Source organism: Jatropha curcas, chromosome 6 (assembly GCF_041381405.1).
Source record: "Jatropha curcas cultivar XTBG-Jc1 chromosome 6, XTBG_Jcur_1.0, whole genome shotgun sequence".
In the NCBI taxonomy this organism is placed as follows: Eukaryota; Viridiplantae; Streptophyta; class Magnoliopsida; order Malpighiales; family Euphorbiaceae; genus Jatropha; species Jatropha curcas.
Genome location: NC_143156.1, coordinates 30,401,368 through 30,424,078, shown reverse-complemented (window position 1 = coordinate 30,424,078; position 22,711 = coordinate 30,401,368). Strand labels below are relative to the sequence as shown.

Below are 22,711 nucleotides of genomic sequence, written 5' to 3'. Positions count from 1 at the left end.
GTATAACCCTTTGGTGTAAGAAGCCCTGTAACCAGTCTTGCTTCCTAACTAATATCTTCTATACGTTTGATGGGTAGCTCGTATAGGATCTTCAAGTGATAGTATGGGCCTTGTGGTCAGCTAGGCATTCCTATCTCGCCTTCTTGATGCGTCCTTCAGAATTGCATATGCAAATCATCCCCAAAATTCATGCAACTTTGAAAGCATTATGCAGTTTTGATCCAATATCTCACTCTCTGTTACTTGGCACAACATTTTGAGACTATAATATTTCATCTATTGACCTATAGGAAGCATTAAAATCATGCTTAGGCATTTTATGCTAGAGCTTCCGGGCCCAAAAATCCAAAGATATATCCCTTTTGCTCCTGAGCTAAAATATTCTGTACGTCTGATGGACAACTTATATAAAAGGTCTTCAAGATGATAGTATGGGGTCTTATGATCAGTTGAACATGCTCATCTCACCCGCTCGATGTGCGATTCGGAATTGCATATGGAATTTTTGAAAGCATTTCGGTAGTTTTGACCTAATATGTCTCTGTCTGTTGCTTGACATGATATTTTGAGACTATTACATTTCATCTATTAACCTTCAGGAGGCATTAAAATCATGCTCAATCCATTTCATGCTAGGGCTTCCGGGCCTAAAATCCAAATGTATATTCCTACAATATAAGAAACCCTGCAACCAATCCTCCTTAGGAGCTAATATCTTGAGCCGATATCTTCTGTATGTCTGACGAGCAGCTCATATAGGGTCTTTTAGGCCATAGTTTAGGGTCTCATGGTCAGCTTCACATGCTTATCTTGCATACTCGATGCGTGATTAAGAATTGCATATGCAATATAAATTCATGCTCAAAATCGGTGCCACTTTAGAAGAATTTGGCAGTTTATGCCAAAAATCTCTTTATCTGTTGCTTCACATGCCATTTTTATACCATAATATTTCGTCTATTGACCTATAGGAAGCATTGAAATCAAGTTAGGGCCATTCCATGTGAGAGCTTCTAGGCCCAAAAATCCAAAGGTATACCCCTTTGGTCTAAGAATCCTTGTAGGAAAGCCAGTTTCGGAGCCGATATTTTCTGTATGTCCGATAAGTAGCTCGTATAGGGTCTTCTAGGTGATAGTTTAGACTCTCATGGTGAATCCAACAGGTCTACCTTGCATGCTCAATGCGTGATTAAGAATTGCATATGCAATATAAATTCATGTGCAAAATCCATTCTACTCTGAAAGAATTTGACAGTGTTTTGGCAAGAATCTCTCTGTCTGTTGCTTCGAACGCCTTTTTGAGGCCATAATTTTTTGTCTATAGAACTATAGGAAGCATTGAAATCAAACTTGGGTCATTCCATGTCGGAGCTTTCGGGCTCATAAATCCAATGTTATACCCCTTTAGCCTAAGAAGCTTTGTATGCAAGCCTGTTCTGTAGTCGATATCTTCTGTACGTCTAACGAGTAGCTCGTATAGGGTCTTCTAGGTAATAGTTTAAGCTCTATTGCTAAGCTTGACATGCCTATCTCGCATGCTCGATGCGTCATTAAGAATTGTATGTGCAAGATAAATTCATGCACAACATCCGTTCTAGTCCGGAAGCATTTGACAGTTTTTGCCCAAAATCACTCTGTCTGTTGATTCACACACCATTTTGAGACCATAATATTTTATCTGTTGACATATAGGAAGCATTAAAATCAAGCCCTATACGAGTTGCCCGTGACACGTACAAAAGATAGGGTCTGGAGAGGGACTGATTACAAGGCTTCTTAGACCAAAGTGGTATACCTTTAGATTTTTGAGCCTAGAAGCTTAGGCATGAAATGACCCAAGCATGATTTCAATGTTTCCTACAAGTTAATAGATGAATTATCTTAGTCTCAAAATATCATGCCAAGCAACAGACAGAGAGATATTGAGTCAAAAATGCCGAATGCTTTCGAAGTGGCACGGATTTTAGGGAGGAATATATATTGCGTATGCAATTTTTAATGATGCATCCAGCAAGAAAGATAAGCATGTTCGACTGACCACAAGACCCCATAATATCACTTAGAAGACCTAGAAGACTCTTTACGAGTTGTGTGTCAGGCATACAGAACATATCGACTCTAGAGAGGGACAGTTTACAGGGCTTCTTAGACCAAAATGGCATACCTTTGGATTTTTGGCTCAAAAACTCTAGTATAAAATGTCCTGAATATGATTTCAATGCTTTTTATAGGCCAATAGGCGAAATATTGTAGTCTCAAAATGTCGTTTTAAGCAACAGAGACAAAGATATTGCGTTAAATTGCTGAATGCTTCTGGAGTAGCACATATTTTGGGGAGGAATTTATATTGCGCATGCAATTCTGAATGACGCATCGAGTGAGTGAGATAAGCATGTCCAGCAGACCACAATATCCCTTACTATCACATAGAAGACCTTGTACGAGTTCTTGCCAGACATACACAAGATATCGACTCTAAAGCAAGACTGATTATAGGGCTTCTTAGACCAAAGGGATATAACCTTGGATTTCTAGGCCAAGAAGCTCCAGTATGAAAAGACCTGAGCATGATTTCAATGCTTCCTACAGGTCAATAGATGAAATATTATAGTCTCAAAATATCGTGCCAAGCAACAAACAGATAGATATTCTGTCAAAACTGACTATTACTTTCGGAGTGGCACGGATTTTGGAGAGAAATTTATATTGTGTATGCAATTTTAAACGAGGCATCCAACAGGCAACGTAAGCATGTCCCGCTGACCATAAGACCTCATATTATTGCCTAGAAGACCCTATACGAGCTGCCCATCAGACGTACATAAGATATCAGCTCTAGAGCAGGACTGGTTATAAGGCTTCTTAGACTAAAAGGATATACCTTTGGATTTTAGGCCGGAAGCTCTAGCATGAAATGGTCTGAATATGATTTTAATGTTTTCTATAGGTTAATAGACGAAATATTATAGTCTCAAAATGTCGTGCCAAGCAAAAGATAAATAGATATTGGGTCAAAACTATTGAATGCTTCCGGAGTGGCACTGATTTCGGGGAGGAATTTATATTGTGTATGCAATTCATAATGAGGAATCTAACAGGTGAGATAAGTATGTTTGGCTAACCATAAGACCCCATATGCTGGCCTAGAAGACACTATACGAGTTGCCCGTTAGACATGCAGAAGTTATTAGCTCTAGAACAAGACTAGTTACACAGCTTCTTATACCAAAGGGGTCCCTTATTGAGTGGGTCATACCGGTATCGTGGAAAAATCCAATTTTGTTTCACCCTCAATTTTAAATAAAACTTCCATAAAATTTCTATCGAGATGGTTTGGATACGTGGGTTGTCTTCGAGTGCCACCAATTGCACTTCTAAGCTTATCTGAACTTTCATGGTATTGACAAGAACCACCACCATTAACTAGGTAGTAGAGTTGTGGAAACACATGTTTCTTCCATATTTTTGAAATCTTAGATCAAAACACTATATACGGATGGTATGAACTACCCATACCTTTGGACTTTTAAGTCTGGAAGCTCCATAACAAAATGACCCAAGCATAATTTCAATGCTTCATACAGGTCAATAGATAGAATATTGTAGTCTCAAAATCTCAGGCCAAGCAACAGATAGAGAGATATTAGGTCAAAACTGCAGAATGCTTTTGGAGTGGCATAGATTTAGCAGATGAATTTATATTACATATGCAATTCTGAATGACAAATTGAGCAAGCGAGATAAGTATGTTCGACTCACTATAAGATCTCATAGTATCACCTAGAAGATCCTATACGAGCTGCCCGTCAAATGTACAGAAGATATAAGCTCTGGAGCATGCCTGGTTATATTGCTTGTTAGACCAACGAGTATACCTTTGGATTTTTGGGCCCAGAAGCTCCAGCATTAAATGACCGAGCTTGATTTCAATGCTTCCTATAGGTCAATAGACAAAATGTTGTGCCAAGCAACAGACAGAGAGATACTGGGTCAAAACTGCCAAATGCTTCCGGAGAGGCATAGATTTCTGCAATGAATTTATATTGCGTATGCAATTCTGAATGACGCATTGAGTAGGAGAGATAAGCATGTCCAACTGACCACAAGATCCTATACTATTATCTAGAAGACCCTATACGAGCTGCCCAATAGACGTACAGAAGATATCGACTCCGAAGTAGGACTAATTACAGGGCTTCTTAGACTAAAGGGGTATACCTTTAAATTTAGGGCCCGAAAGCTCCGATATGAAACGGCCCTAGCATGATTTCAATGCTTCCTACAGGTCAATAGACGAAATATTATAATCTCAAATTGTCATGCCAAGAAACAGACAGATAGATATTGTGTCAAAACTAACGAAAACTTCTGGAGTGGCACGGATTTCGGGGAGAAATTTTTATTGCGTATGCAATTCTAAATGAGGCATCCAGCAGGCGAGATAAGCATGTCCAACTTACCACAAGACCCTATAGGCCTTTGGATTTAGGGCTCGAAATCTCCGGCATGAAATGGACCAAGCATGATTTCAATGCTTCCTACAGGTCAGTAGACAGAATATTATAGTCTCAAAATGTTGTGTCAGGCAACAGGCAGAGTGATATTGGGTTAAAACTCTCGAATGCTTCTAGAGTGGCACAGATTTTTTAGATGAATTTATATTATGTTGCATATGCAATTCTGAATGACACTTCAAGCAGGCAAAATAAGCATGTACGTCTCACCACAAGATCACATACCATCACTTAGAAGACCCTGTACGAGCTGCCCATCAGATGTAGAGAAGATAGCGACTCTAGAGTAGGCTTGTGAGAGGGCTTTTTATACCAAAGGGACATACCTTTGGATATTTGGAACCAGAAGCTCCGGCATAAAATGTCTCGAGCTTGATTATCACCATACAGAGACTCTATCTGAGCTACCCATAAGCAAGCAGAAGATATTGGCTAAACTGCAGGACTAATTACAAGGCTTCTTAAACTAGAGTGGAGTACCTTTGGATTTTTACCCATAAGCAAGCAGAAGATATTGGCTAAACTGCAGGACTAATTACAAGGCTTCTTAAACTAGAGTGGAGTACCTTTGGATTTTTACGCCCTCCCCTCCCCCCCCCCCCCCCCCCCCCCCCCGCGCCGGAAGCTCTAGTATGTAATTGCCCAAGCTTGTTATTGTTGCTTTCTATAGGTTTTTTTTTTTTTTTTTTTTTTTTTTTTTTTGAAAGAGGCTTTCTATAGGTTAATAGACCAAATATGTAATGTCGTGTCTAGCAACAAATTGAGACATTAGGTTAAAACTGTCAAATTCTTTCAGATTCACACGAATTTCAGGGATATATTCATATTATGTATGTAATTTTAATGATACATTGAGATGGCAAGATAAGCATGTGTTGCAAGCTAAAAGATCTCATATTACTGTATAAAAGACCCTATCTGAGCTGCCCTCAAATGTATAGAAGATATTGTCTCAAAAGCATGTCTGAACATAGGACTTCAACATAAAATAGCTCGAACTCAACATTGTTGCTTCCTACAAGTCATGGACTAGATATTAATATAGTCTCAAAACGGAGTATCAAGCAACAAATAGACAGATATTGAATCAAAACTATCGAATTCTTCCGAAGTTGTACAGATTTTGGATATTAATTATATGGCGTGTGCAATTCTAAATGAAGCCTGAAAACCACAAGATAAACATGTACGATAGACCAAAAGGTCCCATATTGTCATGCAAAAGACCCTATATGAGCTGAATATTTTACGTACATAACATACTGACTAAAAAGCAAGCCTGAGCACAAGGCTTCTTAGATCAGTGGGTGTACTTTTGGAAACTCATGAAGAACTTGAAAATCTCAAAAACTTACTGAAAATGATACATGTAATGGAACTCATGAAGAATTTCATTTATGAATTCCAATTTTCTCAAGGATGCCAAAATACTCGAGCCCTAGGCAGGTCGGCAGAGAGTATTAAACACTGGAAAATAGACCTATGCACAATTGAAAAATTAATCAGATTAAATCTGATTATAGACAACATTCTTTTGTTCCTTTTTTCCATGCCCATGGTTGAAGAACAATTACACTTGAGATCTTAAAACATGCCGAGCAGAAATAAATAAAATTTACAGGAAAAAAGTACAAAGACAATGAAATAACTACCATTCCTAGCTTAAAAAATCAATCTCTAGACCAAACTTAGGTCAGAGTATTCAATAACAAGCAAACAAGTAAAATAGAAAAAAATATGAGTAAGGTGACTTCTGCGAGACAACACTCTTGTAATTAAATGAGGCGCCCATAATTCCCCCACATTCTCAAACTTCTTCAACCTATAAACAGAAAGCGATATCTTTAAAACCAATTGAAGCATCCGCAAACCAAACAACAAAAAGGAAAAAACAAATGGGAAAAAAGTCAAAACTATTTTATTGAACTTAATGTTGACTTTGAATGACCTGAGGGAGACGCATCAATTCAAGAACAGCCTTTTTTGGGGTTAGTTCATTATCTATGATCCGCGCAACTGCTGTCAAAACTGGCATCTTAACATTATATTTCTGAGCTAATGCAATCACAGCTCCTGCCGTTGATACACCTTCTGCTACCTATAGAAATATAGGCATTGCATATCTATATGAATTAGCAAACTTTTAGCTATCAATGGATAATGGATACACATATTTACAAGCACCTGATTCATGGAACATAAAATATCATCAAGCTTCTCCCCCGAACCAAGACGCAGTCCAACTGTTCTATTTCTTGAAAGATTCACAAAACATGTAAGCATAATGTCTCCTGTTCCTGACAGTCCCATAATTGTTGCAGGTTTGGCACCCATCTTAGGGAATCAAAGTGAAGGAAGATTATAAGGAGACAACCATACAATCATTTAGGACAACAACATAGAGCAAAATGACCAACTAGAAACTTAATGAATTTAATATAGCTAATACTCATAAGAAGATAATTATTAGGAAAAAGAAAAGGCATGAATCAGGGATGTAAAAGTCCACTTATAGGCCAGCTCATGCAATTTCAAGTACATTAAGAAATTATTTGTCAACTAATGTTCTTTTCATAGAAAGAAAACATGAAAGACCATCAAGGTGGACATGATAGACAAGAATGAGCACATCATTTTAATCCTATAGTAACAAGTGAGCACACAATTAACCATAGTTATCCTCTACATTAAGCATCTGACACGCCTGAGCCTATATTCTCCGATTTTTTAGATAGACACCTAAACACGGCCTAGAACTTCGCAAAAGTTCTTCTACAGCTACTCTTTCCCACTTTTCTTCTTCAACCAACAGTGATTGATAACCATCATTAAAAGATAGTTTTTGCTTGTTCCATCTAGGTGTTACCATCAAAGAGGAAGCTATTAAAAATATTAATCTTGCCCAAGATCTCCTAAATAGTGAGCAAACCACACATCTTCCAGTCAAAAAGGAAAACAAAAACAAAAACAAAAATCAATTCACTATTTGGGCAAGAAATGGCTAATGAAGGTGCAAAGAACAGATAGAACACCTTTGTAGCTAGCCATCGAATCTCAGAACAACCTTGTGCAACAAGAGCTGCCATAGAATTATTACCAAGATTCATTCCTTCCACAATTCCAGCTGCTATAGCAAGCACATTTTTCAGTGCGCCTGCAATTTCCACCCCTGTGACATCACTGGAGTTTATCAGAGGTTACAAACTGAGCATAATCACTTGTACATATTTTCTAAACTTTGCATACAATAAGCCATTACATAATTTGGCTAAGACTAAAAGCAGGGTTTTAGAAGATAACTACCGTATCAGAGGAGATACATAGAAGTCAATATAGAATATCGAGATTTTTTTTTTTTTAAAGAGATCAACTTTGAAAGCATTACCAGAAATCTAAACGTGTTATTTTCATCAAATTAGGATTATGATTATCACATGTAATCCAAAGTTTTATTTCCTGCTTATTTCCTTCAGCATATTGTTCAATCAAGCCTCATCATACATCATATATCATTCAAAAGTACATAAATAATTCGACCAATAATTGCAAAGCGTGTCCCCAAATGTTGACTCTATGCATGCATATGCACCCATGAGAGAGAGAGAGAGAGAGTCACAGAAAAAAAATCAATTTCTACATATGGAAGACACCATCAGATTATTTTGTAAAATTCATGAATATTCTATACCTTGAAGTGCTGATCCTTAAATGAGAAGAAGCTAATAGCTGTTGAGCAGCATTTGCCAATTTTTTGTCCTTTGATGCCACCACCATTGCTATAGAGGCAAAGACAATAAAAAGAGGAAAAGTTAGTTAATACTACAACTAAATAATTTAAGTTGACGGCAAAGTTTATTGAGTGTGAAGAAGTCACCTGTTGGTAACTTATTCATCAATTCCAGCGCAAAAGAAGGTCCAGAAAGTGCAACAAAAGGCTGGCGAGAATTCTCGAGTGCTCTGGGAATAATCTGAGACATCATCCTCAATGTGTTGAGCTCCAAGCCTTTGCTAAGGGATATAAAAGGCAAGCCCGGATCAACAAATTCTGCAATTCCCTTCAGAAATGATGAGCTAGACTGCAGAAATTTTAAATAGTCAAGATCCAGAATGGGATAGCTGCAATTTTCTAATGATCTTTTGATGTCAGCTCAAATAGAAATTGATAAATGCGATAAACACACAGCAGAGGGAATGAAAAGACCTGGACAGGGACAGCATGAAGGCAGTAGTCTGCACCAAGCAAAGCAGTTTTAGGATCAGTCGAGGCAATCACATTGTCAGGTAGCTTGTGTTCTGGGAAGTATTTGCTGATAAAAAGAAGTTAGACAAATATCACAAGCTTGCATCTCACAAGCAGTAACTCTCAGTGAGGTGTGAGACGACCAAAAAAATAAATGTGGGAGTAACTGCATATATATGAGACTAAAAAGTACCAATTGAAGTGGTTATCATTGATCGATTGACACACTAAAGGATCACGCAGAAGCATGTGAACTTCCAAATCAGCCTTTCTATTAGCAACATGGGCAGCCATTGCGGTACCAAAGGATCCACCTCCGAGCACCACTACCTACAAACAATTTTGGGTTTGCTAATTCTGGGTTTGCTCCGAAAATGGCCGCGAACATTCAAACAATTCAGATATTGAACTTCAAAATTAGAGAAAGAAGGTACCTTGTTGGTGCTTTGGAGGACATCGGTTCTGCTTCTGGAGCGCCAAGAGCGAGACCATCGGACCAGCTTCTCCCAGGCAAGTCGAACAATTTTCCGGCGATCCCGAAACGGTTTTTGTGAATTGGGATCAGTGCTTTCCCCTGCCGAGTTTTTTGGAGAAGGTGGAGTAGGAACACTTGAAGAGGCAGAACAAGGAGTGATGGTCACAAATGTCTTTCTAGTGGACGAGGAAAAGAGCAGGTGGTTACAGTTAAACAAAGGTGGTGATTCCAAAAACGCCGCCATTGCTAATGAGCTAAAGTAGAGGAATTTGTACTGAAAAAGAAAAAAACAACAAAATACGCCGTGTTCTATCTCTTTCGACTATGAGAAGTATTGGTCATTATATCCGTTGGGGGCGACCGTAGAAGCGCGCGTGCTTCGGCTTCCTCCAACCGTTTGGTTCTTTGTTTGTGCTAATACATGCGGCAGAGTACAATACACCAATTCACATATCATGCCAAAGCCATACCAATCAGATAATATGGCCATACCATATGGGGGTTTTATCTATGGGCCAACTGAGTGGACAAGATGGAAAATTTAAATGGGCCTTGTAGCCCATTTGTAAAATATTTTTTTAAATATTTATTAATTTCAAGGGTACTCATGGCTTTCCACTGTGAAATTAATTTCGTCCCGAAATTATAAATCATAATTGTGATTTTGAAACCCATAAATTTTGTAAAATGTGTAAAGATAAAGATAATATGTATTTTCTTTTTTTTTTTAGTTTATAGAAAACTACAAACAATATTATAATTATTACCTAAAAATATTAAAAATTTCTTATCTATATCCGGTGTATAAGTGATCTCATATATTAAACTAATAAAAAAAAATAGTTTGAATCAAAATATTATTTATAATTAATTTAACTTATAAGTGGATTCATATACTAGATATAAATAAGTTTGTCTGTAAAAATGTTGACGAGAAAAGTATGCTAACTAGTCTAATAAGTAATAATAATTAGGGGTGAATAAAAGGTCCGTTCGATTTAAATCAAACCGAATCAAGTCCAAAAAATATAAAACCAAAGTTTTTGGACAGCAGATCGAACTGAATGAAATTCGCATCTGAGCTAAATCTTTTCAAACCGAACCAGTCGGTTCGATCAGTTTTGATCAGTTTTTTCCATATCGCTCAACCAAAAATTTCTATAAAATTCAGTTCAAACGAAATAAACCGATAAAGCGATCCTCCCTTAGATAGCTGACCAAACCGAACCAAAATAGATTGATTCGATTTTTGGTTCGTTCGGTGGGTTTGCACGCCCCTAATAATAACCATTGATGTTAACTGTTAAGGGACGAAGAACAGCACTGAACTTACTAGAAATAAAAAAACAAAGCAGTAATATAATTTTTATTGGATAAAAGAGCACCAAATGCACACGCAAACGACACGCAGTGCACGCGTATGCAGACGGACCAAACTATTGACTACCTACATCCTTGTAAGTTGTAAAATGTAACAAAACAAGCTTGCTTCTCCTCTGAGAAAAGCCTCTCATTCCCCTCCATACGAATACTCTCCACCCCGACATATTTATTACAAATATTCTCTTTTTCCTCAACTTGGGATCTTTACATGTGTATGCTTTTCTGTTCTTCTCTTCTCTGATTTTCAGCCTTCCAAGATAAGGTAAAATTTACTTGTTCCATATATTATTTCCTTGTTTTCATTAATCTTTTTAATTGATTTCAGTCTTGAAGATGAAAAAGTTGGTTTCTTCTTGGTTTTAGGTGATTACTGCATAATTTGGATGAGAAACCATCATGATCTTGGTCATGGCCAGCGGCAAATTATGAATAATAAGAGGGGGAGGAGAAGAAGAAATAAAGAAAATAAAAGTCCATGCATGGCTTGTTGTTGCTGCCCTTTTCTTTTGGTTTCTTCAATAGCTAAAAGGTTCAGTAGATGTTTGTTTGTGAGTTGTTATCCAGTTTTACAGTGCTCTGGTTTAGATGAACATAGACACCACCATCACCACCACAGGCATTTCCATTGATTCCAAAGAAAAAAAAAAATGAATCTGTCGAATTTCAACTTAATTTTCTTTTTTTCCTTTTTTTTTGGGTAATTTATAATGCAAATATACATATTGTAATGTATTAAATTAAGAAGGTTAATATATGCAAGCTTAACTATTTATTCAATATTTTTTTTTTCTTGATTTGGAATGAAAAAATTTAGTTAATGCAGAAGTCAGTAAGCTTTGAACAAAATCAAGAATCAAAAATCAGTTTGCTTTGAAGCTAAAGCAAGTTGAGATCTTCTTCTATTCTAATAAGTAATAACCAATGTAGCTTCAACACAGCTCATAGCCTCCTCTAATCACCCTCCCTAATTTTTAGTCTTCATAGGTGCTTTTTTTCTAAAAGAAACACATATCTGTGGTTTGATCAGCTTCTGCAATTCATTAAATCAAACTTCAGTTTCTTCACATCTGATAGTTTGAGAGGCTTTAGCATGAACATCTGAGCTCCTTCCTCTAAACACCTGCTTAATTATTTCATATCATTAATGAAGCCTTTAAAACAAGAAAAGATTATATACACAGAGCAGAAGAATTAAGATTAAACATATAATTACTTTTTAATTCGAGTTGGGATGTTCTCAGATGACATAATCACAACTGGAACCTCCTTCAAGATTGATGATTCCTGTTTTGCAATATAAATTTAAATAAGTAAACATGAATAAACTAACTTAAAACAAAAACTACTTGCTGTTTTAATATAGACCTTAATTTTCTTGAGCAGTTCATAGCCTGTCATTCCTGGCATACAATAATCTGTGATTATCAAATTAACCTTTGAGACCTGAAAACAAAATAATAATATGTTAACCTAGGAATTAATGTTAATTTTAGTTTGGATTTGTAAGAATCATGTAAAAGTTGCTTACATTTTTCTCTAAGGTCTTCCTCTCATCATCTCCTAAGCCTAAATACTCCAATGCCCTTAGCCCATTTTCTGCTGTGGTAACTGCAGAAGCAAACTCATACATTTCATTTAGTAACTATAATTTCAGACTAATGCCTCAAATAATTAAAAGGGCACCAGAGAAAGAGATCGATTACCTCTGCAAGAAGAGTTCTTGAGCAATTTTTCAACGAGTTTTCGGTCAATAAGATTATCATCAACAGCTAAAACATGTGGTTGATGATCTCCATAGTCTCCCAATATCTTATCCATTGATGAACAAAACTCACGACTACCCCCACCATCCATGTATACACTAATTAATAAACAAGAAGAATGAGCTGAAGCCTATACGTAACAGAAGAAGCAGTGCAAGAAAGGTGGTTGCAGGCTACAATATAAGCAGTGCAAGAAAGGTGGTTGCAGGCTACAATATATATATATTACTGTAATAAAATTCTTGTAATAAAAGAAAAAAATTTAAATCCAACAAACTCACAGGAGATGTATGAACTAATATTGGTGAGTTTTTATAGTGAGAAACCAGAAGAAATGAAATGGGTAGGTGAGCAAATTAAAAATTATAAAGAAATTTTAGACAAAAAGAAATGGAGAGGACAGAAGAGAGTATATATTATCATGTGTTAACAGTGATATATATATTGAGAGAGAGAAGAGAGGGAGGGAGATAATATATCACAGATATTTCGTGATCCTTCTTGGGTTTCTCTTTGATTTGGTTCAATCATATCACGTAATTCCAAGCTTTGTTTCTCTATGTGTAAATATGTACAGAATCACAATTAATATTCAGTATCTGTATCCTTCTGGCTTCTGCAAGATCCTCACTCTGTCGATATAAGCACTGCATTTCTTGAATTTTTGGACCACTCTGTCGATATAAGCACTTAATTTTTTCTTTTCTTTTGAAAATAAACTTTTTATAAGTTTCTCTTATTTTTTTTATAATTTTTTTAAATCATGCATGGATGTACCATTTTTCTACTTCTCCACAGCATTATAGTACTGAAGATTTGATATTTCGAACCCATAATTTTTGGCAGAAAGTACTCCAAGCAGTCCATCAATGACTAATGAAGTTTCATTGAAGATTTCATTCACATTCGCAAGGCACGATCTAATTTTTCACTATAAAATCTTATATGCACAACTGGACAGATATGCTTAATAAAATTTATCCATTTTTAAATAAGGAATTTTGTCTTTTTTGAAGAATATAATCTGCTTAGTTTGATCATACAAAGTACTACGGATTGTAGAATCTGCAAACATTTGTTAATTAGATGAATTATTATGAAAATAAAATCCATTTTGATACTCTTACTATGATACACAAATTTTGAGCATCAAATCATATAAATAAAATATAATATTAGCTAAAGCAATCACATCCCTTCTGATTCATAATCATATTCCATAAAATTCCTATTCGTATCTTGTATTTTCTACAATTTCACAGGTAAACTATGATCTGATATAATCTTGCTGTAAGATGATATCGCTGACCCTTCTGCATTCGACTCAATTCGATGTCTATTTCCTGTCTGGTCAAAATCCTAGAAATTTTTACCGGACTGCAATTCTCTCATGGATAAGCATGCAAAGAGAATTATTTAACCTGCATAGAATTTTGCACAAGATGGGCAACACCGTCCACGACTATATTCATCCATTCTTATTAAGAAATCCAAGGAAAAGTACTGCCCTCAATGCACTTAATAGTTAAGACCCATAACACCCATAAATAAGAGAAGCAATACCCACTTATGGCCTTTGCATGCATGAACAAGAACAACTATATGCCCATTCACAGCATAAATGGCCAGCCAATCTGCAAAACAGAATTGCACGTGGCTTTGTCCTGTCATGAAAAATCTGGGCAAAGAGGATTCTGAGAAAGCTGCAAGAACGATAGACCATCTTAAAATATACATGTTCCCAAAAATCAAGCATGGACAAGATAACAATTTTTGCAAGCTGCAATGATTGAAAGAAGGATGCCTATTATTAATGCAAAAAGGAAAAATGGAAGCGAGGGAGAATGGGCTTACACTAATACATCAATTGCATGAGACAACAAATTTTCTGTTAGGTATGATATACTAAGCTGATAAAACAAAAACACCTTGAATTCTCTGTAACATTAGATTCCGTATGAATATGAGAATCTCTGTACATTTGATGTTACCATATCATTCAAATATCTTTTCATACCAGACAACAAATAGAGATTAGGGCTAAAACTAAGATAAGAACCAGGAACTAAAGGTACATTGTATGCGAGATCCAAGTGATCATTATTATTTGATGCTTGCCTTTGGAATAGATGATGTGCACGGCCCGCCAGATGTCATAAATGGTATTCCCTTATATGTGGCCACACCCTTGTCATCAGTGAAAAGATTCTGCACCCATGAAACACATGAATCAGAAACTGGTATTCAGAGCGTTCATACAACAAACTAGAAGAAAAAGCAATAATTGCACAAGTGATGACCACAACATTAATGGTACAGTATGAGAACCCAGTTCTGTCCCACCTATCAGAACTGTCCGATCACCTCTTCTAAGATAACAAGCTCTCAAGACAAAAAAAATGTTGAAGTGCTACTGTTTCATAAGCTTGTGAGAGGAAATCAAACAAAAACACAAGATTTGCTGTGATGCCTTCAGCATGTGCCATATCTACTAGGAACGAAATATGGCAGGTACAGTTATTAAATTTTAACAGTTGGCATCAAGGCATTGTCATATCATCTAATCAATGGATAATTAACTGCAGTGGGCCACAAAACAAAACAAAAAACCACATTTGTCCAACTACCGACCAATTCATTTTCCCACAGTTTATCTGAGTTCACTGGAAAATGATCCTAATAAGGTGATTGAATGGCTCAATTCGAGGTCCAGGTTAAATTCATTGCCAATGCCACATAAATGACCAAGGAGCTCATAACAAAAATATTGGAAGTCCCAAGCACATACCGGCGTTATTTTGTCCAATTGCTTCTTTTTTGGATTTAGCACATCTTCTGGCTTACCATCAATTCTATGAAATATCGCATTCAAAAACATGAGAACAATTAGTTTCAGCAGCAAAATCAAGGAATTTTTCAGCAATGCAAAAGGAAGCAAATGAATACAGATAAACATCATAATCGGCCAGGTAAATGCATGCATATTAACCATTTATATATGGCACTGTTATTGTTTTCTACTCTTATAATGGCATAACTTGCTAGTTACCCAAAAAAAGAGCAAACTCCAAGGAGTTGGAAAATATACTGACCAGCAATATTGCAAGAGACAATAAACTGATTTTTCTTTTTTTTGTTAACCAAAAATGCATCCAGAAATGGCAACTATTTTCCATAACTATGGTACTAGTATATCACAAGGAAGACAAAATATGCTTCCACTATCAAGTAGCATGTAGCAAATACTAAACTAGCTACCAGCATATTTCAAAGTATGCTTTACAGTTTACACATTCCCCTCCAGAAACAATTCAGGTATTAAATTATTGTTTTAGCTTTAAGTAACTTCTGCATGCTTACCCTGAAAATGAGATGCGTTCTCCAATTTTAGCACCTTCTGGAGGGAGCAAAGGCTCTACAACAGAGTGATCTTCATTAGAAGCACAAAGTACCTGAAAAATTACAAAGCATACACATGAATTGTTATTTCCCGTTACATATAATTTAATTGCGTTGCACTAAATAAGTTAAATAAATAATTAAATTGCAAAATCATAAATATTCACCTATCTCTATATTATAATTAGAATTTAAAAGTATACTTCTTAGGATCAAAAGTTTGGAACACGAGAACTGAAAACTTTGAGAGGGCTAAAATTGAAACCAATAAAAATTGAAGTCATAATTTAAGGTACTTGAAAATAATTTTGGAAGCTAGGGGACCATGGCAAACCTAGCCTCCCTATCTGACAATGGTTAGGACTATCATGTCAACAAGGTGATACAGTATAACAAAGAATTAACTGATTGCAATTTGCAACCTATCGTAAATGGGATCTTTTGGTGACAAGAAAACATGGAAACTGCGAATTTTTCACAAGTGGGAATTCACAAGCACTAAAGCACATTGTCATGCTCAAACCAATGACTTAAAAATCTCATCCTAGCCTCCGAATTACAATAAGTTTTATCCATATCTATGCTTTTAGAACAGGAGAACAGCATCAACTGTATTCTGTATGACCATTTCCATAATAATTCCATTGAAGAGGTGCAGCAACAATTTTCCCCAAGATATTATTACAAGCAGTAGAATAATACTACCAACAAGACACCAATCATATAATCCATAAAGTGTATCCAGAACAGAAAAAATAGATCTTGAAACAAAAGCACAAATTCAATTGTACCATTAACTTTTACTGAAACATAAACAGCATCATTGCTTTATTCATAAAGGAATGAAAATGTCAAGAAAACTTGCCAGTCCTTCCGACATTACGTCCCGCAGCTTTCCAGATTTCACATTTGTTATCAGCACAACCCGGCGATTCTTTATAGAAAAGAAAACACAAACAAGAGCTATTAGCAAAATGGATTTTAGAACAGAACTCTTAAACAAAAAGTTCCCAGAAAAAGAAAGTAAATATGCATATCACTGATTATGTCAAGCAACTACATAAGAAATCATACCGTCAACTCATCTGGACTGCAATACTTTGCCAGACCACTGACCACCTGCCTCAATTTTGACTCCCCAACGTCAATCTCCTCGACCAATAAACTGAATTACAACATTGAAAAATTCATGAAAATTTTCTATTCATAATGTAACACTGCAAAAGTTTAGAGGCTTCAAAACTTAAAGCTACCTCAAATAGGACAAGCAATGAAACAGCTTTTCTAAATGAATATAATCTTGAAGGAAAGGAAAGACAAGTTGTCAGCTTACCTATCAGCAGATGGATGCTTCCATGCTTTGCGAATAAGGCCAACCTGTATATTCAGCAAACTAACGCTTACTTCTTTATCTTTCTCAGCTGGTTCTGTTTGAGGTGGTTTCTTTTTTTCTTGCTTAGCGTCCTTACTTTCTGTAACTTTTGCCTTCAAGGTAATAAAGTAACAAAGAAAACCATAAAACTATTATTGCAAAAAAAGTTTACTAAGATCATTACACAAGAGTAAGTAGAATAATAAAATATCCTAAGGCATATGAAGGCACACAAAAACTCAAATTTCTTTAAGTAACACAAAAAATTACAATTAACATATATATATATATATATACAACTGTCAGATTCCTGCCAATGGCATAAAGTGCATGATGGTAAGTTGCTATCCCAATGGAATGAAGTAACTTGAGGTTAAAATTCCATAGATTTGAATATGCATGGACGGGTTCCTTATTTTTTCATGAAAATATAAAACATTAACTAGGACTATGTCAAATCTGTTAAAAGTATAGGAGGAACAAAGAATATAGTGGACATTCTGATAGTTCCATTGAATTCCAATCCTTTAATTAAAATTCCATGTGTCTGTATTAAGTAGCTTTACCATTGTGATATCACATCAAAATCCCATGGTACTGCTAACCACAATTCTAGTGGACAAAATCAAATTAAACAGATATAGACATTAGCTTATCTTGTCATCAAGATTAATACAAATGATTCAGGAAAAGACAAATAGCAATACTCAGTAATTTTTTGAATATGCCGCGGAAAGGGAAAAAAGGAAGCTTCTTCCAGCAACATGATCAAATGCAAGTACTAACATTAGTATTTCCACCGCTGTAACTGTAAACACTTGAAATAGTCCATTTGCATAGACCTTGGACAGTTATGGCATTCTGATAAGGTCTGAATTTAATGATTATCTTGGTTTACTAATCAGGAGGCATATTTTCCCTTATTCAAATATAAAATAATCTAACCTCCCCTTTCAGTCGAGTGGGATTCTCTCAGATTGAATGGTTTGACCTTTGCTTTTGGTTGCAGCCACCTAGGGTGGACGTAGGGTAGAGGGACGTTGAGTCCTCCATCTATATGGCTATCTTCTTATTGTATAATTATTCTCAGCCTATTGTGCTAAAACCTTATGACACTCTTCATATGAAATGGCAGACTTAGACAACTCATATAACATTGACTTCACCTAGAAAGGAACAAAGAATAAAGCTAGAAAAGGAATTACCCCAGCATCACTTTTCTTTACATTCTTGTCTGCTTCCGATTTTTCTGTGTTCTTTGTGTTTTGTGAAATCTTTTTAGCATTTGAATCTATTTCAGCCTTAGCTGCATCTCTTGCACCCTGCAACTAAATAAATATAAAATAAATAAGAACTCAATCAAAAGAATGTAATAATTTAATAAAAAAAAAGGGGGAAGCACAGAGATGTCCCAACCCAACATACCAAACATGCATCTCAATTACTCGCCAACCCTCAACCCTTCTTGCACCAAATTGCAGAATCAGTAATATAAACACAAAATAATTATATCAAGCTCACTCACCAAAGGCTCAAACAGAGGCTTCTCTAATAGTATCTTTTCAAATAGATCCACCAACTCTTCTTTATTCTGTCAAAATGAAACAAACAAACTAAACTCTTCCTCAAAAAGAAAACAAGTAATTAAGATTTCTTACAAAAACAAAATCAAAGACGGCCACGTTTCTAGGGCAGTTGTCTCAGGCTATTAACTAGAAATATGCACATTCAGGTTCTGATAAAAAGGAAAAAAAAAAAAAAAAAAAAAAAAAGGTAAACGACAAAACAGTTCCACAGATAAACAGTGACTGTGCATTCTTTACTTGAATCATAGATATAATGGTGCAAGTTCTGAAATCTGCTTTCTAAGAAGAGATAAAGGGTACCAAAAATTTTCAATTGGATGAAAATCCAACTGGATTATAACCATTATCATATATAAAGCTATCTTACGTGGTAGGAACATAGTGGCTAAACTCAAACTTCAACTGAGAACAAGCAATTTTTCATTTGAGAATAAGACGACCACAACCAAATGTTACTTGAGTAATCATGATAAATAAAGCTGCCAAACATATTAGATTCAACCAGATCAGAATAATGCTGTTGCTGATGGGCCTAGCAGCCAAAGAAGAGAAATAAACAAGTCAAACTCAGAAACAAATCTTGTAGCTATAGAAGTTATGTTTTAGCAAAGAGTTTGTACTTCAGCAGCTCATGATAAAACATAGTGACTAAGAGGCATCCTTCCACAGGAAGTAACAAACTCCAAGAATAATCCAATAACATAAACTAGTAATTAGTAAGTGCCATTCCTAACCTGGATATAATCCATCCATCTCATAACATATGTCAACTTTTCTCTCTCAGAATGGGAAAGCCGAATCTGGAATAATTTAACCATTAAAGAAACATTAGAATTTCAAGCATATTCGTATAATACCATTAAGAAATTTTGCATTGATGAAGGGGAACAGCCTTTTTTTTTTTTTTTGACTGTAAATTCTGAATTTCAAAATGAGTTGTTCACACCACAAAGAAAATACCACCCCACCCCAAAATATTACATATCTTAAAAAGAAGGAAAATGAAAAAAATAAATTAATAAAAATTCACAAGCAAAATAACTTTGAGCAAAGCCCAAACATCATGGGAAGATTTGTATGCAGTAAAGTGACAGGACAATTCAGACCAGAAGAAGTTGAAAGCATACCACAGAAGGATGTACTACAGAAAACACTATAACATCAACCTCAGAGGGTGTCAATCCATTGCCCAAGATTACAGATTTAGGAGCTAACTCTTGATTTAATCTATTGAGAGCATCAAAGCATGCTTGTGAGTCAATAGGAAAACTTTCTGCAAATTCTATCCATTTCATCACCTGCAACCAAAAGATCATTTTCAGGTTGGGAATCAAAACTGAGCCGCAGAATGATACTCAAGCATAAGCAGTGGCATCAAAGCAACATAGTAACAATCACACACAAATAATTTAAACCGTACCTCATCATTTTCTTTCTGTGGCAACCATTTTCCAGATGACTTCAAAATGTTCGTGTACAAGCTCTTAATATTGTCCTCCCCACTGACCGAAGCTCCCTACAGAAATCAATTTCTAATTTAGCCACAAAATCTTAAAAGACAATAAACTTACAATTAGCAATCAGGTGAAAATAAAATTCCCAAATTTCACAACTCAGGCCAAGATAAACCATTTAAAATTCATCTGTACATGCCAGTCCAATGGTCTCTCTTTCATAAGTAATGAATGCAACATTAGTTAAAAGAACATAGAAATCGATGCAATGCAGCAAGAGCAGATTATTCAGAAGGTGAAAAACAATATTTCCATCAAATTTTGAACACCATTCTTCTTTTCCCCCTTACCCATTCCATTATTAAGAAAAGGAGAAGTGCACAAATAATTGTTTAAAGATGAAAATACAATAGATGTAAAAATGATGTGATCAAACACTAAGTAATCATGAAGTCATTAAGCAATCATTACCTATCCACTCAAAAATCAAAATTGAAGAACGCAGCTAAAACAAGCACACACCATAAGAATGTAAAAGCAATTCAAAGTTGAATAGTATTTGAGGCTTACATAATTTAAATCAAGGTGCTTGCTGAGAGCTGATGCTACCGTTTGCTTTCTTTTGAGACTGATGCTTTCATCAACAACTGCCATTACTTCGTGCGTTGGTCTTGCAATTTGTTTCACTTCTCTCGTCTTCAGAGCTCCAACACTCGCAGGTTACAGCTTACAGGCACAGAGCTTCGATAGGGTTTTTGTGGGTTTCACTCATGGGCTTCACCAGCCAACCCATACTCAGTATTGTTCAAACTTGAAACAGAAGTGCACAGCTCATTGAATCCAATCTCTTCCTTATACAGTAGCTGGATGGGCCGGTAATAGGCCCAATTTTAAACCCATAAATTAGTTTATTAAGCATGATCCAGTCACATACATACAACAATATGGTTGCCCTAAAGCACACTTTACATTTAGAACAGTCAGAAATACCATCATTTCAATAAAAATTTTTAATTTCATTAGAGTCATATGATCCGGTCTAGGTAAATTTATTTTTCTCGAATATACATATGCATGCCCAACAAACGGCAAGACGGAGAGAGCGAGGTTGCAGGCTAGAGTTTGATTACTTCATCTTTGTACCCGGTCTACTTGGTTGGGCTAATTGCAGCCATTAGAGTAGACAGAGCAAACTCTGCTGTAACAACTTACATTAAATATTTCATCTTTTTATCGAAAAAGGTTCGAAAATTAAGTTTTTTATTTAAAGGTTTTGGGTTCATTCTACTCAAACCAATCCTATTTGCCGCTTAAATTGTCTTTAAATGCATAATGTATTGTGTACTATTTAACTTCAAGTAAAAGAGTAGAGTAAGTATGGTAAATGTATTGTGCGAAAAATAAGTAAATTGCATTTAGTTGGAGGAGGCAAGTGTGCAATACGAATATGAAAGATAGCAAAAAAATTACACTAAAAAGAAAGAAAAAGGGGTCCCCTACTTTATTGAATAAGGCATCTCATGTCCCAATCCAATCTGCTGCTTCCCTGTTTGTCCAAGAAGAAGAAATTCCTGTGTATAGCTAGTGGAGTGCCAACTGTGGTTTTTTTTCTTTTTTCGAGTTTTGAGTTTTGACCAATTAAAAGAGCCAAAGACAAATAGTAAAAAACAAAACACACCTTCAGGTCCTGTCGTTTTACTGTCTGGCTTTATTTCATCTTGAGACTTGTGAATCCGTTTCCTTTTAGAATTGACTATTCCTTCTCACCTCCGTCCCCTTATTAAGAAAATTACAATACTCTACACCTGCCTTTTTTTTTTTTTTCAATACCCTTTTCCTATATATATATATATATAGACGATTACCATACAGAATTTTCTAAACTTACAAATAAAGTCAACCTATTACCCATACGCTTCTTTAGAAGAAGACAATGTTCACATGCAAAGACAACTTTAACCTTGAAAGGTGTAGTGGATAAGTGCAATGGGCATATGCACATCAAGAGAGCTTGAAACATGAGAGCAAAGTAAATTAATTAGATGAAATAAGTTGACATGTTCATGTACGTAGGTCACATGAATGAATAAATAAATAAATAAATTATTTATTTAAATGGCTAGGTTTAGATAGTAAATGCCTAATCATGAATAATTAATTTTACACTCAGAGATAGAATTGAACTAAACTAAACAATTTAGTTAAATTTGATTCTTGAAAAAAAAATTAATACGTTAATTAATTTGTTAAAAATAAACCAAACCGAACCATAAATCATATATAGTTTGTATATTACGTAGTATATAATATAAATTTTGATATTTTTTATGAATTTATCAAATGATTTTCTTTTTTGAATTTATACTATGAATGACACTCATGAATATAACCAGTATCCTTCTTTGAATTAAAATTTAAAACCAAATAATATATTTATTTTGATAATACTGGAAAGTAAGTTGATCCTTTGAAATCCCAGGTGGAGTAGAAAAACTGTGTTTAGGTTATATGGATTTATCTATTTT

The 22,711-nt window shown here is 35.4% G+C and overlaps 3 protein-coding genes and 1 long non-coding RNA gene across 9 annotated transcripts; 1 reads left to right on the top strand and 3 right to left on the bottom strand.

Moving 5' to 3' along the window:
- Positions 1 to 6,004: 6,004 nt before the first annotated feature.
- On the bottom strand, positions 6,005 to 9,674 carry GLY1 (NAD-dependent glycerol-3-phosphate dehydrogenase family protein). Its single transcript, XM_012235743.4, has 9 exons — positions 9,189 to 9,674; positions 8,948 to 9,084; positions 8,716 to 8,821; positions 8,389 to 8,590; positions 8,203 to 8,290; positions 7,547 to 7,694; positions 6,699 to 6,848; positions 6,463 to 6,612; positions 6,005 to 6,336 (listed from the first exon to the last, which is right to left on the bottom strand). Exons 1-9 carry the CDS (start codon positions 9,471 to 9,473, stop codon positions 6,322 to 6,324), a joined length of 1,281 nt encoding a protein of 426 aa, XP_012091133.1. The 5' UTR covers positions 9,474 to 9,674; the 3' UTR covers positions 6,005 to 6,321.
- A 976-nt stretch (positions 9,675 to 10,650) lies between these two features.
- LOC110011026 (uncharacterized) lies at positions 10,651 to 11,284 on the top strand. Its single transcript, XR_002286091.2, has 2 exons — positions 10,651 to 10,874; positions 10,976 to 11,284. It is a non-coding gene; the product is annotated as an uncharacterized LOC110011026 (long non-coding RNA).
- Positions 11,285 to 11,364: 80 nt separating this feature from the next.
- On the bottom strand, positions 11,365 to 12,795 carry RR16 (response regulator 16). The gene is made up of 5 exons (XM_012235745.4): positions 12,316 to 12,795; positions 12,141 to 12,220; positions 11,978 to 12,055; positions 11,826 to 11,896; positions 11,365 to 11,732 (listed from the first exon to the last, which is right to left on the bottom strand). The coding sequence occupies exons 1-5, from the start codon at positions 12,464 to 12,466 to the stop codon at positions 11,636 to 11,638; spliced, it is 477 nt and encodes a 158-aa protein (XP_012091135.1). The 5' UTR covers positions 12,467 to 12,795; the 3' UTR covers positions 11,365 to 11,635.
- Positions 12,796 to 13,515: 720 nt separating this feature from the next.
- On the bottom strand, positions 13,516 to 20,955 carry LOC105649172 (Nucleic acid-binding, OB-fold-like protein). 6 transcript variants are annotated; one of them, XM_020685308.3, is made up of 14 exons: positions 20,757 to 20,953; positions 20,153 to 20,248; positions 19,860 to 20,030; positions 19,467 to 19,532; positions 18,672 to 18,737; positions 18,352 to 18,474; positions 17,108 to 17,259; positions 16,849 to 16,939; positions 16,640 to 16,708; positions 15,736 to 15,827; positions 15,164 to 15,227; positions 14,494 to 14,583; positions 13,943 to 14,009; positions 13,516 to 13,796 (listed from the first exon to the last, which is right to left on the bottom strand). In XM_020685308.3, the coding sequence occupies exons 1-13, from the start codon at positions 20,838 to 20,840 to the stop codon at positions 13,986 to 13,988; spliced, it is 1,188 nt and encodes a 395-aa protein (XP_020540967.1). In that variant the 5' UTR covers positions 20,841 to 20,953; the 3' UTR covers positions 13,516 to 13,796; positions 13,943 to 13,985. The 6 variants fall into 6 exon arrangements, with proteins under 6 accessions (XP_020540967.1, XP_020540965.1, XP_020540964.1 ...); XM_020685306.3 differs by having other exon boundaries at positions 13,516 to 14,078; positions 18,352 to 18,468; positions 20,757 to 20,955; XM_020685305.3 differs by having other exon boundaries at positions 13,516 to 14,078.
- Positions 20,956 to 22,711: the final 1,756 nt, after the last annotated feature.

What these genes read in the sequence shown, in the direction of transcription:
- RR16 (XM_012235745.4), bottom strand. Translation starts at nt 12,466, where the DNA reads ATGGATGGTGGGGGTAGTCGTGAGTTTTGTTCATCAATGGATAAGATA. An exon ending in GGAAGACCTTAGAGAAAAAT is followed by an intron (nt 12,056 to 12,140) that starts GTAAGCAACTTT and finishes TTTTGTTTTCAG; the next exon opens with GTCTCAAAGGTTAATTTGAT. An exon ending in AACTGCTCAAGAAAATTAAG is followed by an intron (nt 11,897 to 11,977) that starts GTCTATATTAAA and finishes ATTGCAAAACAG; the next exon opens with GAATCATCAATCTTGAAGGA.
- GLY1 (XM_012235743.4), bottom strand. Translation starts at nt 9,473, where the DNA reads ATGGCGGCGTTTTTGGAATCACCACCTTTGTTTAACTGTAACCACCTG. An exon ending in TTCATGCTGTCCCTGTCCAG is followed by an intron (nt 8,591 to 8,715) that starts GTCTTTTCATTC and finishes AAATTTCTGCAG; the next exon opens with TCTAGCTCATCATTTCTGAA. An exon ending in TTCGATGGCTAGCTACAAAG is followed by an intron (nt 6,849 to 7,546) that starts GTGTTCTATCTG and finishes TGATTCCCTAAG; the next exon opens with ATGGGTGCCAAACCTGCAAC.
- LOC105649172 (XM_020685305.3), bottom strand. Translation starts at nt 20,840, where the DNA reads ATGGCAGTTGTTGATGAAAGCATCAGTCTCAAAAGAAAGCAAACGGTA. An exon ending in GAACGCATCTCATTTTCAGG is followed by an intron (nt 15,228 to 15,735) that starts GTAAGCATGCAG and finishes GATATTTCATAG; the next exon opens with AATTGATGGTAAGCCAGAAG. An exon ending in GCACATCATCTATTCCAAAG is followed by an intron (nt 14,079 to 14,493) that starts GCAAGCATCAAA and finishes TCGTTCTTGCAG; the next exon opens with CTTTCTCAGAATCCTCTTTG.